A 17,453-nucleotide genomic window follows, 5' to 3' on the forward strand; every position below is an offset into this window, starting at 1 on the left:
AATCCAGTGGTGCAGTGAGCACTGGACCCATGTCTGGACATACCCTAAGCCACTTAGGGCACACATAGCTGCATCACAAAATAAAATGATGGATGGAGTGTTGAAACTTAGTTGTTTACCAGTGTCGTACCAGGGCATCAGATACTATTGTGCTCCAGATTGATAAACATGTGACTCCAAGGATGGCGTGTGTGGATATGGGTTGTCGGGTTTTTGAGACTTTGCGCCGGGACACTCCATGGAGTAGCCGTGCGCTTTAACAAATACGGGCTAACATAACATAACATTTGTATACTGGACTCACTGTAGCAAGTTGAGTTAACCCCAACAGGCTGCTAAGTGGACTGGAATACAGAATGTGCTTCAGAAATCAGGTGGCTAAACTTGTTCACATCATCACTGCTCAAAACCCAATAGTAGAGCATATCTGGAGCATCCTTTATCGTATGGGATGCTCCAAACATTTTTTTCGTGTTCTAACACGTTTTAACCTATTTGTGGAACTAATCAGCTTATCTCTGGTTAATTCTAAAGTAAAGATGGATCAATAGTCAGAATTTATTATGCAGCTGTACATAAAGGCATCATCTGCAGAACATTTCCAAAAACTATGATCCTATTTCATAAAAATACAACACTGGGTGTCTCAAAATGTGCTGAAGTAAAATCTGCAAAAGTCCGTATTCTCCTGGTATCTCCAATATATCATTGCAAATTTGAGCCGTTGGTACTGGCTGAACTGAAGTTCAACGGTTTCTCTATAAACCTGTCACCTGAAGTAAATCTGTGAGACTTCTTTCTAGAAAGCTGCTTATCCCTCTCCTCATGTGTTAACAATATGAGCAAAGTTCCTCTGGTACTCCCACACAAGTTTAAGATCTACCTCACTCAACAACAACTGAAACCAGCAGATAGTAGACTAGTGATCTCTCGGCTTGACTAAAATAACACCATGCTTGCAGGAACACCTCAAGCAACCATTCCACCACTAAAAGCAGTACTTCACTCCACAGCTAAATTGGTATTTTCAAAGGGAAAATTTAACCACATAACACCAATACCAAAAGATCTTCATTGGTTACCCTTAGACGCAAGGCTGACATTTGAAGTATTTTGGATGACCTTCCTAGCCATTCACCTGAAGAACCCCCCAGACCTGTCCAATTTGTTACTTTCTTCTGAAGAATCACAAAGTTAAATGAGGGGGGACTCTCACCTTCATGAGACACCAACATTCAAAGTAGGCTTTGCCATTGAAAACTCTTTTTCCGGCATGGCTACCATGCTGGGGCACTCTCTCCCCAAAATCAAAGAACTCTGAAAGGCCTTGACTCTTTCAGAAATGTTCTCAAAAGTCATTTGTCTCTCTCACACCTCTTTTAAACTCCAGACACTGTTGTGTGGTTGGGAGGAAACATTCAACTCATCAGAAATAGGTTTCAATAGCTCTAATAATAATATTCCCATGCTTCCTCGTGTTTGTGTTGCTCATAGTTGAACATTTTTGCTGTATTTTATAACTCATGTTCCATGTAAAGTGCGCTAATAACACTCCGCGTCTTTTTTCTAGGTTGAAAGGCCACAGAATAGATGTTTCAATTCAACAGTGACCGTAGCTGAGAAAAAATACAAATCCACAATATGGTATGTGAATTTCTGTGCAACAACAGCACGACTATGCTTGTGCTCACTACAGCAAAAGCTTGAGCGTGTGTTACTCAATTGGATTGCCTGACAAACGTGCAAGCAAGTGTCTAGCAAGTAATTTCTTTTTTCTGCTAAAATGCATGGACTTATATATCTGCATGAGCAAAGTTGAAGTAGCGATCAGGTAAACTACACTTTGACAAATTGCTTAGGTCAAAGTGCTGACAAGGGCTTTGGCTAGGCAACAAAAAAAGTTTAAGGACGCAAAATGTTTTTAAGTTGCATGTTTTAACCGTGGGCTCTAATATTTTATAGCAGTAGGTCCACACCAGAGAGACAAGACAACTGTGTTCTTATGTTTGGAGAAACAAGGGTAAATCTAGAAACTCATTAGGAGACATGTGAGGAAATAGAAATTTTACGTGGCCAATGTGTCCCCCACATGCACCCTATGTATGTACATATACCCCATGTATGTCCATGTCATCATGCAATTCCCTTCTCATGCCTGTAATAATAATGCCTCTGCATTTCCGTCCAATGTTAGCATGTCAGTTACCAGGCCCTCCATGAAAGAAACGTTAATTCTGCACTGAGGCCTATGTTGCCAATGCATTTACATGGTACACGTTTAAAAGTCGAGATGAACTCGTGTTTGTGGCTCAGCCGAGCCAGGACCCGAATTCAGGCTCCAAGCCTCCTGACACTCTGAAAGCTGCAGTTTAGCTATGTATCCCTGACCTCTCACATACTTCCTGCTCAGCCGAGAGGTGCCCAGCTCGGCCTGCCAAGACAGTATTTTGCCTACAGTTATCTGCTCTGCTCCACAGAAACACATTCCTGCTTAATGAAAGGGGTAAACATATTCCGCCTGCAGAAGATAGGGCCTAGCCTTTCTGTCTCCATCCAAGTGATTTACAGCACCCGAATCCATAGAAGGCCCATGGCCCCACGCAATGCACAAAGAAATATATGCACACACTAGCATTTAGTGATGAGCAGCCTTTGCTCGAGCGACCTTTAAGTCAGATAATACATCCTCCAAACTCAAGATATCAGATAATACCAGAAGTGCAGGTCGTCCTGACATCCAAGACTCCTCTACTAGCACGAAAGTCAGCTCCCCCCAGCTTCCCCCAGTTACACGTCAATTCTACGTCATGACCAAGTTTGCGCACACAAGTAGGGTAAAGGTTCCTGCTGACCCTGCAGACCCCCTCCATGTATCCACCCACCTATGACACACCTATGACTCATCAAGTGAACACCCACGTGTACGCCTTCTTACACGCCCTTTTTCACGCCCATGTGCTCTTATCTCTCTCTTTCACTTGCTCCGCCTGGAGCGCTCCGCCTTCGCTATGTAAGTTAATGTATGTTTTAACTATAAATAATGCACTCTGTGAATAAAGTTCAGATGACGATCCTTCCTGATCCCTAGTGGTGATGGAACCCGATTCTCCCTTAACTCGAGTTACTGAATTAAAGCCCTTCTGAATCGGACACCACGGACTCTGCCTCTCATTATATGTATGATCCTTATTAATGTATAGAAATTCTGACAGGGTAATTAATTTATTTACCACACATGTATTAGGTAGACATGAAAGTGAGTAGTTAAGAGAGGCAGCACAGTCAGCCTCTGTACATGTGAAGTAAAACAGCACCTCGAACTGTGTGTGAATAGCTTTGGTCTTTATTAGTAGAGTGACAAGACCAGCAAGTCATGTTATTAATCCAATCCTAGTACAAGTGATGCCATGCAAAGTCATGTGGGAATATGCTTAAAATATGCATGTGCAAGTCCAGAATGCCAATTGTGAAACGTTGTTGTGTATGCATTATTTTGTGCCAATATGTAAAGGTACAGCCATTGTCTAGTAGTCGAGAAATATGTTTGGGTCCTCATACTCCTAGCACTTTGATATAGTCACTCCGGGTGGTGGTTGCAACTCTGAACAATTTAAGGTAATATCTAGAGCATTTGCCAAGAGGTCTGATTTGGCCTTGCATAGAACTAAAATCTACCTTTATCCTGACCTTAGCCATACCACTCATATAAAGAGGCATCTGAAAGAGACACGTTAGTGATAGATTCCTTACCTTAGAATATCCCCAGGCGTCAGACTGGATCCGGAAAGTTTTGCGTAGCAGTACCCTTGCGCGTCGGTAGGCGTCGTCTGCGGCTCCGCGTCCGTCGTCGGCGTCGTGGGCGCCGTGATGACATCGTCGGAGTACTTAGACGCCGCCTCCGCGTGCTGACGTCAGTTCTTCTTTTTTCCGCGCCAGCCAGCGCAGATCTGGAAAGAGCAGTTCCCTAGTCACTTTTTGACTAAACTTTGTGGTCTTTTTGATCCATTTCGAAGTCTTTACGACTCCGACGGTGCCGTTAGGGATGCCCGGCTTCAAGCATTGCGACGAGTGCGACCGTACCATGTCGGTCACGGATCCCCACCGCTTGTGCCTGATGTGTTTGGGCGTCGACCATGACGACGAGGCCTGCTCCGACTGTCGGGCCCTTTCGAGGAAGGCCAGGCGGGAGCGGTCCCGCAGGCGACTTAAAATCCGCAAGTCGGCCCGCGCCATGTGAGGTCCCGGTCCCACAGGAGGTCGAGGGACAGGTCGCGGAGACGGAGCCGTCACAGCTCCGGGAGTCGGCGCCACTCCTCCGGGTCCAAGTCGTCCGGTAAGAAGCATAAGAAGTCGAAGAGACATCATCGCTCTTCTGACTCCGCCCGACGCTCGCGCGATGCGGCCGGGGGTTCGGGTGACACCGCCCACGCGGCTCCTCGGGAGTCGCGGGCGCCGCGTTCGGCCCCATACCCCCCGGTCCCTGGTTGGAACGCGACGCCGGAGGAGATCGAGCGTTTCCTCATGGCCATGAGGTCCCTTTCTCCTCCGACGGGTTCCGCGGCGCCTTCGGGCCCAGTGAACCCGTCTGGGGGCCCTAGTGGGTCGGGGGCTACGACCCCAACGCCGTCGGGTGCTTCGGCCTCGACGCCGCCGGCGCCTTCGGGCCCGGCGCCGCGGGGCTCCACGATCCCGACACCGCCGGTGCCCTCGGGCCCGGTGCCGCAGGGTACAGCGGCCCCGGCGTCGTCGGCGCCTTCGGGCCTGGCGCCGCAGGGCGCCGCTGGACCCTCCTCGGGCGTTGGATCGTCACCGGTAGACCTTACGACCCCCCCGGCGTCGGTCCGTGTGGTGTCCCCTCCGGCGTCGTCCTCGGGCGGCGCCGTCCCCGATGCCTCCTCTCAATCGGTTCCGAAGTCGGGACGACGCCTATCGGCGTCGTTCTCGACGCCGTTGGGGGACTTTAGCCTCTATGAATCGACCCCGTTCACTTACGACCCTGAATCTCAGGAGATGGGGGATGAGGAGAATTGGGAGGGGTCTGAGGACCCTCTGACCAGGGAGTTCAGTCTAACATGGATTGGACAGGAGACCTTGGGGAGGCCAGTGGCCTGGACACCTCTCCAGACACTGGATTTGTCTCTCCTCCTACCGTGGCTTCGGAGGAGGCGGTCGGGGAAACAAGCGGAGCCAGTCCACACCTGCCCCCGCAGCATCCGCCTCTAAACCCTCCTAGTCCGTTAAGGACCTCAGTGAGGAGGTTAGTCCTCACGGCCGCGACGGGGAGCTCAAGGCCCGAGGCCTTAGCAGCCCTCGTCAACACCACACCATAAGTAGCACCCTCCTCCGAAGCCACGGTAGGAGGAGAGACAAATCCAGTGTCTGGAGAGGTGTCCAGGCCACTGGCCTCCCCAAGGTCTCCTGTCCAGTCCATGTTAGACTGACACTCCCTGGTCAGAGGGTCCTCAGACCCCTCCCAATTCTCCTCATCCCCCATCTCCTGAGATTCAGGGTCGTAAGTGAACGGGGTCGGTTCATAGAGGCTAAACTCCCCCAACGGCGTCGAGAACGACGCCGATAGGCGTCGTCCAGACTTCGGAACCGATTGAGAGGAGGCATCGGGGACGGCGCGGACGACGCCGTCCCCGATGCCTCCTCTCAATCGGTTCCGAAGTCGGGACGACGCCTATCGGCGTCGATCTCGACGCCGTTGGGGGAGTTTAGCCTCTATGAACCGACCCCGTTCACTTACGACCCTGAATCTCAGGAGATGGGGGATGAGGAGAATTGGGAGGGGTCTGAGGACCCTCTGACCAGGGAGTGTCAGTCTAACATGGACTGGACAGGAGACCTTGGGGAGGCCAGTGGCCTGGACACCTCTCCAGACACTGGATTTGTCTCTCCTCCTACCGTGGCTTCGGAGGAGGGTGCTACTTATGGTGTGGTGTTGACGAGGGCTGCTAAGGCCTTGGGCCTTGAGCTCCCCGTCGCGGCCGTGAGGACTAACCTCCTCACTGAGGTCCTTAAGCCGCAGTCATGCTCCATTGAGCCTCTGCTGCCGTTTAATGAGGCCTTGACGGACGTTCTTTTGGGCACTTGGTCCAGGCCTGCTACAGGCTCGCCTGTAGATAGGAACGTGGCCAGACGCCACCGCCCGGCCCCGGGCGACCCATGTTTCCTGTCCACCCACCCCACCCCCGAGAGTCTGGTCATCCAGGCCTCTAACTCCCAGACCGCATTCCCGACGGCTCCCCCCGATCGGGAATCCAAGAGGTACGAGGCCTATGGCAAGAAGGTATTCTCGTCCCTTAGCTTGGGACTGCGGTCTTCCAACACCGCATGCCTCTTGGGCCGTTACACCCACTCTCTGTGGGAAACGGTGGCGGAAGTGCTGCCAGAGTGTCCGTTGGAGGTACGGGCCAAACTCGGCCAAGCCCTAGTGGAGGGCCGGGACGCAGCAAAGTATTCAATCAGGTGCGGACTGGATACTACTGACTCGCTGGGCAGAGCGATGGCTACGACGGTGGCGATACGACGCCACGCCTGGCTGAGATCCGCCAACTTCTCGGCAGACGTCCAAAATACACTCATGGACATGCCATTTGATGGCCGTCGCCTCTTTGGCGACAAGGCAGACCACGCGCTTGAGTGCTTTAAGGACTCCAGGGCTACGGCCAAGTCCTTGGGCCTCTCGGCCCCGTGCCAGCAAATGGGTGCCTTTCGCTCCTTTCGTGGCCAAGGAAGGGGCGCCCCCACACGTGCCGCCAGCCACTCGCCGCAAACTGTCGTCCAGCGCGGCGGCGGCCATGGAAACCGCCGTGGAGGCGGTCGGGGAAACAAGCGGAGCCAGTCCACACCTGCCCCCGCAGCATCCGCCTCTAAACCCTCCTAGTCCGTGCTTTTCGGCCCATGTGACGCCAGTGGGAGGGAGGGTTCGCCATCACCTCTCTTACTGGCGCACAGTCACTTCGGACAGGTGGGTGCTGCAGATCGTCCGAAGGGGCTACTCCCTCCCCTTTGAGGCGACCCCTCAAGCCATGCCACCGCAACACCACCGCGTATCGGGGGATCACTTGCGGCTCCTGCAGGAGGAAGTTTCGGCCCTCCTGGCCAAGGGGGCCATCGAGCGCGTTCCTGGGCCAGAAGTAGGACGTGGTTGCTACTCCCACTACTTCCTGGTACCCAAGAAGGGCAAAGGGGGCCTACGCCCTATCTTGGATCTGAGGAACGTCAACGGCTTCCTCCGGAAGGAGAAGTTCAAAATGCTGACTCTGGCTCAGGTCTTGGCTGCCCTAGACCCAGGAGACTGGATGGTAGCGTTGGACTTGCAGGACGCATATTTCCACAACCCCGTCCTGCTGGCCCACCGGCGTTACCTGCGGTTCACGGTAGGCCTCGAGCACTTTCAGTTTACGGTGCTCCCCTTCGGCCTTACCAACGCCCCACGGGGGTTCACGAAGGTGATGGCGGTGGTCGCAGCTCATCTGCGCAGGTTAGGGGTCTCAGTCTTCCCCTACCTAGACGACTGGTTGTTGAAGGCGGGCTCGCCCCAGGCAGTCGTCAACCACCTCCAGACTACGGCGGATCTCCTGCACCTGCTGGGATTTTCCATCAATGTGCCGAAGTCACACCTGTGCCCCTCTCAGAAGCTCCTTTTCATCGGAGCGGTTCTCGACTCGGCGCAGTTTCGGGTTTACCCGCCCGAACAGCGGGTTCGCGATATACAGGCTCTGATTCCGATCTTCGGGCCGTTATCCCGGGTTTCGGTCAGGTTGACGCTGCGGCTTCTGGGGCTGATGGCCTCTTGCATCCTTCTGGTGCATTACGCATGGTGGCGGATGCGGGCTCTGCAGTGGGACCTGAAGTTTCAGTGGGCCCAGCACCGGGGCAACCTGTCCGACCATGTCCTGATCTCGAAGGGCACTGCGAGACAGCTGCAGTGGTGGCTCACGGACCGCGATTGGGTCAACGGCAGAATCCTCTCCCTTCCCCAACCGGAGCACGTAGTTGTGACGGACGCGTCCCTCCAGGGCTGGGGAGGCCACTTGGGAGAGGCGAGATCAGAGGACTCTGGTCTCCGGCGGAGTCCCGGCTCCATATCAATCTGTTGGAGCTGCGGGCGATTCGTCTGGCACTGAAGGCATTCCTCCCGTCTGTCTGAGGGAGTGCAGTGCAGGTGTTCACGGACAACACCACCGCCATGTGGTACTGCAACAAACAGGGCGGAGTGGGGTCGTGGACCCTTTGCCAGGAGGCTCTGCGTCTCTGGCAATGGCTGGAACATCAGGGCGTGACTCTGGTGGTTCAACACCTGGTAGGTTCTCTGAACGCCAGGGCTGACGAACTCAGCCGTCGGTGCTCGATGGATCACGAATGGCGTCTGAACTCGGACGTGGCGCAAGGCCTCTTTCTGCGATGGGGAGAGCCTTGGTTAGATCTATTTGCCACCGAAGAGAACGCGCAATGTCATCAGTTCTGCGTGTTGGAATTTCCAAGGCGGCACTCGCTCGGAGACGCTTTTCGGCACGAGTGGAGCTGCGGTCTGTTGTACGCCTTTCCGCCTATACCTCTTCTGCCCAGAGTGCTGAAGAAGATCAAGCGCGACCGGGCACAAGTCATCCTTGTGGCTCCGGACTGGGCACGAAGGTACTGGTATCCCGAGCTACTCAGTATATCAGTCGATCCCCCGGTTCGTCTGCCTCTTCAGGAGGACCTTCTGTCGCAGCAGCAGGGGACGGTCCTCCACCCGAACCTGTCCAGTCTCCACCTCCATGCTTGGAGATTGAGCGGCGACAGTTGAGGCCATTTGACTTGCCTCCTGAAGTTTGCAACATCATTCTGGCAGCCAGGCGTCCCTCCACAAAGACGGTATACGCCTGCAGGTGGAACAGATTTGTGGCATGGTGCACAGCAAAGGCTGTGGATCCCCTCAATGCCCCTCTCTCTGAGGTTCTTCTCTTCCTTCTTTCTCTTGCCCAGCAGGGCTCTGCTCTGGGCACTGTCAAGGGCTATCTTTCGGCTCTTTCAGCCTTTCTGAGGATGCCTGACCAACCTTCTTTATTCAAGTCCCCTATTGTTAACCGATTCCTGAAGGGCATCACTCATACCTTTCCTCCTGTTCCCTTCGTGATGCCTCAGTGGGACTTGAACCTGGTTCTAACATTTCTGATGTGTGCTCCCTTTGAGCCACTTCACAACTGTCCTCTTCGCCTTCTATCTTTGAAGACTGCCTTCCTGGTTGCCATCACCTCTGCCAGGAGAGTGAGTGAGCTCCAGGCTCTCTCTTGTAAACCTCCTTTCCTTTCAGTCCATCCGGACAAGGTTGTTTTGAGGACTAGGCCCTCCTTCTTGCCTAAGGTGGTCACGGCCTTCCACATTGGGCAGTCCATCACATTGCCCACCTTCTTTCCGCCTCCGCACCCCTCGAGAGAGGAGGAGAGGCTCCACCGTCTGAACCCAAAACGTGCGCTCTTGTTCTACCTGGATCGCACACGCCAGTTCCGGGTGGATGATCAACTCTTTGTTGGGTACGCGGGCGCTAAGAAAGGGAAAGCGGTGCACAAGCGGACCATCTCCCGATGGATTATCATGTGCATCCAGGCGTGCTACTCCTTGGCTAAGAAGGAACCCCCTGTTGGGCTGCGGGCTCATTCCACTCGAGCCACGGCTACTACAACTGCCTTGGGCCGAGGTGTGCCCTTGCAGGACCTTTGCCAGGCAGCTACGTGGGCATTGTTGCACACGTTTGCAAGGCACTACTGCATGGACAGTCAAGTCCGGAGGGACGGCTACTCCGGCCGTTCCGTTCTCCGGGACTTTCTGGTGTAAATGTTGGTTCGCAGACCCACCACCACGGGGATGGTATTGCTGGGGTATCTATTCTAAGGTAAGGAATCTATCACTAACGTGTCTCTTTCAGATGCACAAGTTACTACTTGTGTAACGATATATCTGTAAGAGACATTAGTTAGTGATAGATTCCTTACCGACCCACCCATCCTCCCCGTTCTGCGAACCGATATCTAGGGTTAAGGTCATCCCCTTTCAGGGCCCTAGTTTCTTGGCACCAGTGTCGGTTTTTGTCATGGCTCTGCGCTTCTGGCGCGGAAACGCTGTGGCTAAGAACTGACGTCAGCACGCGGAGGCGGCGTCTAAGTACTCCGACGGCGTCATCACGGCGCCCACGACGCAGACGATGGGCGCGGAGCCGCAGACGACGCCTACCGACGCGCAAGGGTACTGCTACGCAAAACTTTCCGGATCCAGTCTGACGCCTGGGGATATTCTAAGGTAAGGAATCTATCACTATCTAATGTCTCTTACAGATATATCGTTACACAAGTAGTAACTTGTGCAACAACTGCAGAGAACTAGAAAAGGGTTCTTAGCCTTAGTTCTTCAGGCAACTTTGCTGTTTCTCAGTAAGTTTTGTATCAAGCTGGGTGGGCAAGTACATGCATTTTCCCATTCCACTGCAGCAGACTACCCCAAGGCTCCATAATGCAGGGGACAAGGACACCAGAGCCAATGAGCTATTTACTATCAGAAAACATTAATTTTGGTTGGGCTTAAAATAGTAGCTTGAACCCTGCTCATACATTTAAATTAGTTAATTTTTTGGGTGTAGTATTTTTACTTTCACACAACTAAGGGGGGGACTTGGAGCTAGTTATGAAAAAATGAGGTCCAGTGCCAATGCTCCCAAAGTAATATGTGTCTGCACTAAGGTGGCTAAAGTTCCTCTTGAGTAAAGATAGGTAAACCCAGAATTTATGGTAAACAAAAAAAAGAATAATGTAAATAAATAGGTACGAAGAATGGTTTGTTTGTCGTTCTTATGGGTAGTTGGGATATGGTGTAGTGAGAGAATTTCTCCTGTTGTCTCGAGTGCCCTCAGACACCCTTGCGAGTGTCAAATATCATCATAGTGCATTGCTCCTCGTGTGGGTGTCGCTGCAGCCCCTCACGGGCCCCACGAGGGGGCTCTTTGATGGAGATCTTTTAATGGAGATGCTGCAGTTGTGCTTGTGGGTGTGGGGGCCTGGGAAAAATGTAGTGAGTCAAAATGGTCTTACAGTACCCGGAATCAGTTTATTCTTGGGACCGTTTGATCAATTAAAAAAGGGGTGGGTCCTGGAGAAATCCTCTAAATACAAATAAGAGGAGTGGTTGTACAACTAGCCACTACTCACAGGACAAGTGATCTGGTGAAAAAGTGTGAATAATTCTCTTCGGTCAACATGTTTCACGCTCCCTAGTGGTCCTTAACGGATCCATAGGCGCTTCGTCAGGACCAGAAATAAGGGTGAGTATTACTAAAGTGGTGATCAATAAATAAATAGAATAGTAGGTACTGGGCAAGAGGCCCATGGACCTGCAATACCTTATTCTTCAAGGTGTGGCGCGGCTGAGCCCTGATGGGTACCTTTGTTCTTGGTACTCATCCCCAACCTAGGTAAAACAAACATCAAGAAGACAAACAAGCAAGAAAGGAAAAACAACCGCCATCTGTATTGAATATTCAACATGCTCAGTGCTGAAGTGGTTTTAAAGATAATCTGTCGAGCATGCAGTGCCAATTGCTAAACTCATGGCGATAACGCGTTTGATCACATGGTGGTGCTGTCAAACAGGCAGTGGTGCTCCCTATATATATACATCAAATATAAAATAATAGAGCAACTTGGCATACGGGTGTGGACACACTTATCTAGATGAGAGCTATCACAGGGTGGGTTGTTATAAAAAGACAGTATTTTTACCATTATATACCCAGTATGTCTGTTGGGGAGTTTGATGTTTTTGTTTCATATAACAAGTCTTTAATATACCTCGTTTTGGCCTTATCATGCCTGACGTACAACGTAACGCACTGTGATCTGAACCCAAGGATTGTTTTTGAACTGTTTTTACAAGTTATTTGTGAAGCAGCTTCCTTTCTTGTACTAGATTTAATATTGATTTGTTGTCTTTGTACAGTGACTTGAAGATGGGATTTATCTGCATGTACTGAGTGCCTTTAATAGAAATGTTTGAAATTAGTAGTAAAAAAAAAGAAATCTGTTGAAGAAAACTAAGCAAAACAGTATGGGGAAATTGAGAAAATTAATTAGTTTTCGGAAGAATAAATAGACCCTTAAAGCATTAGGACACCAATAGATTAAATAATAAACAAAAATGTCCAGAACTAAAAATAATAGATTTGTTTGAGGGGGTATCAATAGATCGGCTGGTACTCCTGTTGTAAAGATTCCAGATCTTCAGGATCGACTCCTAGTGATCCAGCCATTTTGGAAAAAAGGGGTTTGTGCAATCCTTCCACTTGGAACACACGTCTGCTATTCACCTAGCACTCAAGTTAAATGGGATGCCTCCCAATGGATGGAGTCTTCCTCTGTTGTAATTCCCTGTCCAATTCCAAACATTCTGAGCCTCAAGAATCCAGGTCAGACTAGGACCTAGCAGTCCCTAACATGCCCTTTTATCCCAAACAATTGATTTCAGTCTTCTTAGAGTTCCAGCAGCTGCATTTCTCTGGGATTCTCTTCTAGGGGATCCTCATCAAAGTTATAAGCACATGAATATTCCCACCCATGCGAGGGGACCCCGGAAACATAAAAAACCATATATGTGGAAACATATATGTAGCTCTAAAAACATATACATATATATTATATAACAATAAACACAATGCAGCCTTCCATACATTAAAGGCTGAGCAATGTAAGAATTTCCTTTGCACATATATACAATTCCAATTAAACAGCAGAAAGAAAAAAAATTTGAAAACTGCTTTAATGCATCATAGAAATCATAATCCTGCAACGATGAATGAAAAACATTGCCAGCCCATAGGCTGCATTGTAGAAACATTAGTGTAGAAAGCTGAAAAGCTAACCCATAGAAACACATAGAATACAACTGGCACTATGCTTTTAAGGCAGCCATGACCCCTAGCTTCCCATCATGCCTCAGGGTTGACAGTTAGGTCAGTTGTTCTTTCCGGCACCTTCTGTCAGGACCCTGTTAACTTTAGCTCTCATTTTATTCTGATATCTGTCAGAAATTATTGTCTATATTTTCTCAAAAGCTTTTTACTTCGACGTGTTTTTACTGTTGGAGTATGTTTCTGCTATTTTTGAGAGAGTTGAGCATTATTTTTCATTCAAAAATGCCCTCTCTTTTTGATCCTTGCCCTTACTGTGGCAAAAAAGGCCAAAACAGACTCCCATCCTGTCTGTATCCTTTGCCTTCCTAGTGATCATTCTCCCAAGACTTGCCAGCATTGTCAGTCCTTGTCCAAGAGAACTCTGAAGGACAGAGAGAGGATTTGCCTCTATGGACCGGCTGAGAAGGGGAAAACACCTTCAAGAGGCAGGTCTCCGATGAAGAAGAGAAAAGAGAGGGCCAGAACTTCATCAAGAAGTAAGGTTCCAATCTGCTCTCCATCGGCGTCTGGCTCGGCACCGAAAATACCTTCATCGGCAGCGAAAACGTTGACGAAAAGACCATTGGCGGCGGGCTCACCATTGAGAGAACATAGGTTGTCGACGAAGACTACAGGTACGTCGGATTATTATTATTATTATTATTATGTTTCTTATATAACGCCTGAATCGACCCCCGAAGGGGTATCTCCGCGCTTGCCTTGGGAACCCGTCCTGGCTTTTCCCTGTGAGATAGCCCCTACAGGGCATCCCCAAAGTGAAAGCCAGGCATCCCGCCGCTTGGGGGCCGTTGTGGAGATTAAGCAAGCTTAATGCCCAGAGTTGCAGAGTATGAACCCATGATTAGGTCAGGCACCGAAGCGAGAATTATCGAGTCCATGGACATTTGAGCTCAAGACCCTGCCGCGTCGGGAATTGAACCCTGGTCCCGGATCTGACCTCTGCTTCAGGGTCTGCCTGCTCTAACCAGTGAGCCACATCCTCCACTGTCTTCAACCCGGTGACGATCGGCGTCGAAAAGTTGTTCTCCATTGGTGCGGGCTCACCCAAAGTTGAGAGAGAAGTCTCCGTCGGAAATGGCACGATGTACGATCTTGAAACATGCTCCTCCGGGGCATCGGCAATTGGCGTCGAAGCAGGCATCTCCGTCAACCAGGCGGCGGTCGACGTTGAGATGTGCCTCGAGAGGCAAGACGTTCAACGTCTAAGCGGACACCTCCATTTTCGTCAACCAGGTGACGTTCAGCGTTGAGGTCTAGACCCGTATCCACAGCGAAGAAGGATTCGTCGTCTAGACCCGATATAAGGTATACACACCGACGTTCAACATCGAGACGGTGGTCTCCGTCGACGTCAATAAGTGCTCCTATCTCCGCTCCACTGGCTTCTATAACAAACTCAGCGTCGAGAGAGAGATCTGAGAGGTCGAAGGACACGACGTCGAGAAGGATTTCTCCGTCAATTCACACTTTGTTGGGTTCTCCAAGGCGCTCAACGTCGAGGGCGAAGTCAGGGAGGTCCAGACGTTCGACGTCAGAGCATTCAACGTCGAAACATAAGGAAAGGTCGACGTCGAGGAAAAGATCCCTCTCTAAAGACTCACTAGTTTTGGTGACGCATAGTCGGTCGACGTTGATACACTCTCCATCAATGTCACATCATTGCTCACGACGACGCTCAGTCTCCAAAGACTGCAGAGAGTGCTCTGTTTCAGTGATGAGCTCTCCCCAGGTGCCCTCAACTTCCAGAAGCTCTTCTGCTCAGTCTTCAGAGCAAACAAGGAAATCACAGAGAAGCTCTCCACTGAGGCAAAAATCTCCTTCGGTGAATCTTTCGCCAAGATGGCTTCTGCCCCTCCATGCTTTGCAGAAAGAACTCTCTGGCCAAGTAGAGCAGCCTGCGACCTATTCTAGTCCACTGCACAGATTTCCACTACAACGACTGATGCAGGAGGTGGACAGGTCTCCTACTACTCGGACCAGAGATCACCGAGGCAAATCTCGTGAGCATATACCAGCTCATGCTCATCATAAACGAAGTAGAACGCCGTCATGGTCTTCTTCCTCGACTTACCCTTCAAAAGGGGACTACTCTCCGACCCTTACAGATCGCCCTCCCTCAAGGGTGTCACCTATCGATGATGTCAACATCTTCCACAATATCCTTGCTAGAGGGGCGCAGAAGCTGAATATAGATATGTCGGCACCTCAAACTTCTACATCTATCATTTTTGAGACCCTCCATTAGTGGTCTGCTGCTAGACCATTGCTCCCACTAGTTCCTGGTCTCCTTCAACCAGTGAGGGACGTTTTTCTCACCCCATCCTCGATCAAAGCAGCTCTGGCTAGGATCCAGAAAAAGTACAAACCTGCTGCATCGGATCCTTTATTTCTGAAATCTGACCCCCCACCCAATTAGTTTATCATTGCAGCAGCGAAGAAAATACAAGCTGTCGTTTTTTTTTCCTCAGTTCCTCCAGTCAAGAAGAGAAGAACTCAGGACTCGGGGTAGAAAAGCATGCAGCTCTGCAGCATGTTCTTTGAAGATATCTAGCACTGCGGCCCGGCTGGGCAGCTACGATAGATCCTTATGGGATTCATTGGAGCGCTTTAAAGAGAAGCTACCAAAGGAGGATCAACAAGATTTTACAGAGATTCTCCAGGAGGGGGCACTGGTAGCCAATCAAGTGATCAGCACAGCAGCGGATAGGGCTTCTCTGGCTGCGGATTCATATGTGCACAGAATATGCGCAAGGCTGCTCCTAACAGCTTTGAAACCGGAGGCTCAGCAGCGTATTTTAAATCTTCTGTTCTCAGGCAACTTCCCGTTTGGATCATATACTGATGCGGAGATGGCCAGAATGAAGGCCAAATTTGATAATCTAAAGGACTTCGGCCTACAGAAGGAAAAGGAGTTCAGGCGTCGCTACAGGCCGTATAATCGTAAGAACTACCATCAGAGGGTTCAAACCCCTCAATGGTCGCAGAAGCAGCAATCACAGTACCAAGGCAGTTGTTCCTCTAGAGGCTGAGGTGGACATCAGCAGAAATCCTCCTCCACATCCAAATCTCCAGGCAAGCAATGAGTTCTTGCTTCCTCTAGCACGGCTGCTCACTCCAGTGGGAGGAAGTATCTCAAATTGCATTGCAGAGTGGTGCAACATCACCAAAGATCAGTGGGTGCTAAAAATACTGCGCAATGGGTATGCGCTAAGTTTCTGCACATCTCCAAGAGACATTTCTCCAGTAAGATCACGTCCTCACCACCTGGATTTGCTACATCAGGAAGTGTTGATCCGTCTGAAGAAGCTAGCCATAGAAGAGGTCCCTCCTGCTCAAAGGGGAAAAGGAGTTTGCTTCAGATATTTGCATATACCGAAAAAAGACCAAGCGCACAAGTTCAGACCTATCCTAGATCACCGATCTCAACAAAATCATCGGAAAGGAGAAGTTTTGCGTGTTGGCACTCCATCAAATATATCCACATCTGCAGAAAGGGGATTGGATGTGTTCGGTTGATCTCCAAGTTGAGTACTTCCACATTCCAATTTATCCATGCCATCGCAAGTTCCTGAGATTCATGTTAGGCGCGAACCATTATCAGTTCAGAGTCGGCCTCAAATCTACGCCACGGGTATTCACGAAATGCATGGCAGTAGTGGCCGCAGCATTACATCGCAAAGACCTGTTTGTGTATCCATACCTGGATGACTGGCTGTTGAAGGAACATCCCCTCACATGGTGCAGAACCACTATCGCATCTGCCTAGATCTGCTACACCGCTTGGGTCTTCATGTGAACATGGAGAAATCAGTTCATCAGACCACTCAAACGCTCCACTATCTGGGCGCCACATTGGACTCCGGCCTAGGAATAGTGTTTCCTTCGGAGGAGAGACTGTTATTGATGAGAAACAAGTGCAATATCTTCCTCCAGGCACATCAACCATTAGTGAGGCAAGTGGCATCTCTACTGGGACCGATGGCCCTTGCATTTTTCTCATACCAACTCCAGATTGAGGATGAGACTGTTACAGCAAGATCTGGAGGACAAATAGTACCAATCCTCGGGGCATTGGGAAGACTGAATTCTCCTCTCTCGGTCAGCAAAGAGGTCCATTCTCTGGTGGACTCAGCCGAAGAATCTCCTGGTGGGAGTCCCATTCCATCAACCTCTCCCAAAACAACCCCTGATCACGGATGCATCTCTTCAGGGATGGGGGCGTACCTGGGTCAACTGGTCGAACAAGGAGCCAACCTATCATATTATAATGTTAGAGCTGCAGGCAGTTAATTTAGCCCTGAAGGCATTGCAGCCTTCGATTCAGTCCGAGTCGATACTGATACAAACTGACAATACAACAACCATGTATTACTTAAACAAACAAGGTGGAACGCACTCTCACCCTCTGTCAATGGAATCTCAAGCGATCTGGCACTGGCTTCTGGCCAGGAACCTCTCGATCACAGTGGTGCATCTGTCCGGAGAACAAAACGTGTTGGCAGACGCT

At 50.3% G+C, this 17,453-nt stretch overlaps 1 protein-coding gene across 1 annotated transcript in view; it reads left to right on the forward strand.

The window, feature by feature from the left end:
• The window catches only part of DUS2 (dihydrouridine synthase 2), a gene marked incomplete at its 5' end in the record, with an annotated part of 471,998 nt that overhangs the window by 441,525 nt on the left and 13,020 nt on the right, over positions 1–17,453 (forward strand). The window contains one exon of the mRNA XM_086950567.1: positions 1,571–1,644. Coding sequence (XP_086806693.1) covers positions 1,571–1,644 — 74 coding nt within the window. The remainder of the gene's footprint in view (positions 1–1,570; positions 1,645–17,453) is intronic.

The sequence above is a fragment of the Lissotriton vulgaris genome, unplaced genomic scaffold, assembly GCF_964263255.1.
Source record: "Lissotriton vulgaris unplaced genomic scaffold, aLisVul1.2 SCAFFOLD_886, whole genome shotgun sequence".
Taxonomy (NCBI): Eukaryota; Metazoa; Chordata; class Amphibia; order Caudata; family Salamandridae; genus Lissotriton; species Lissotriton vulgaris.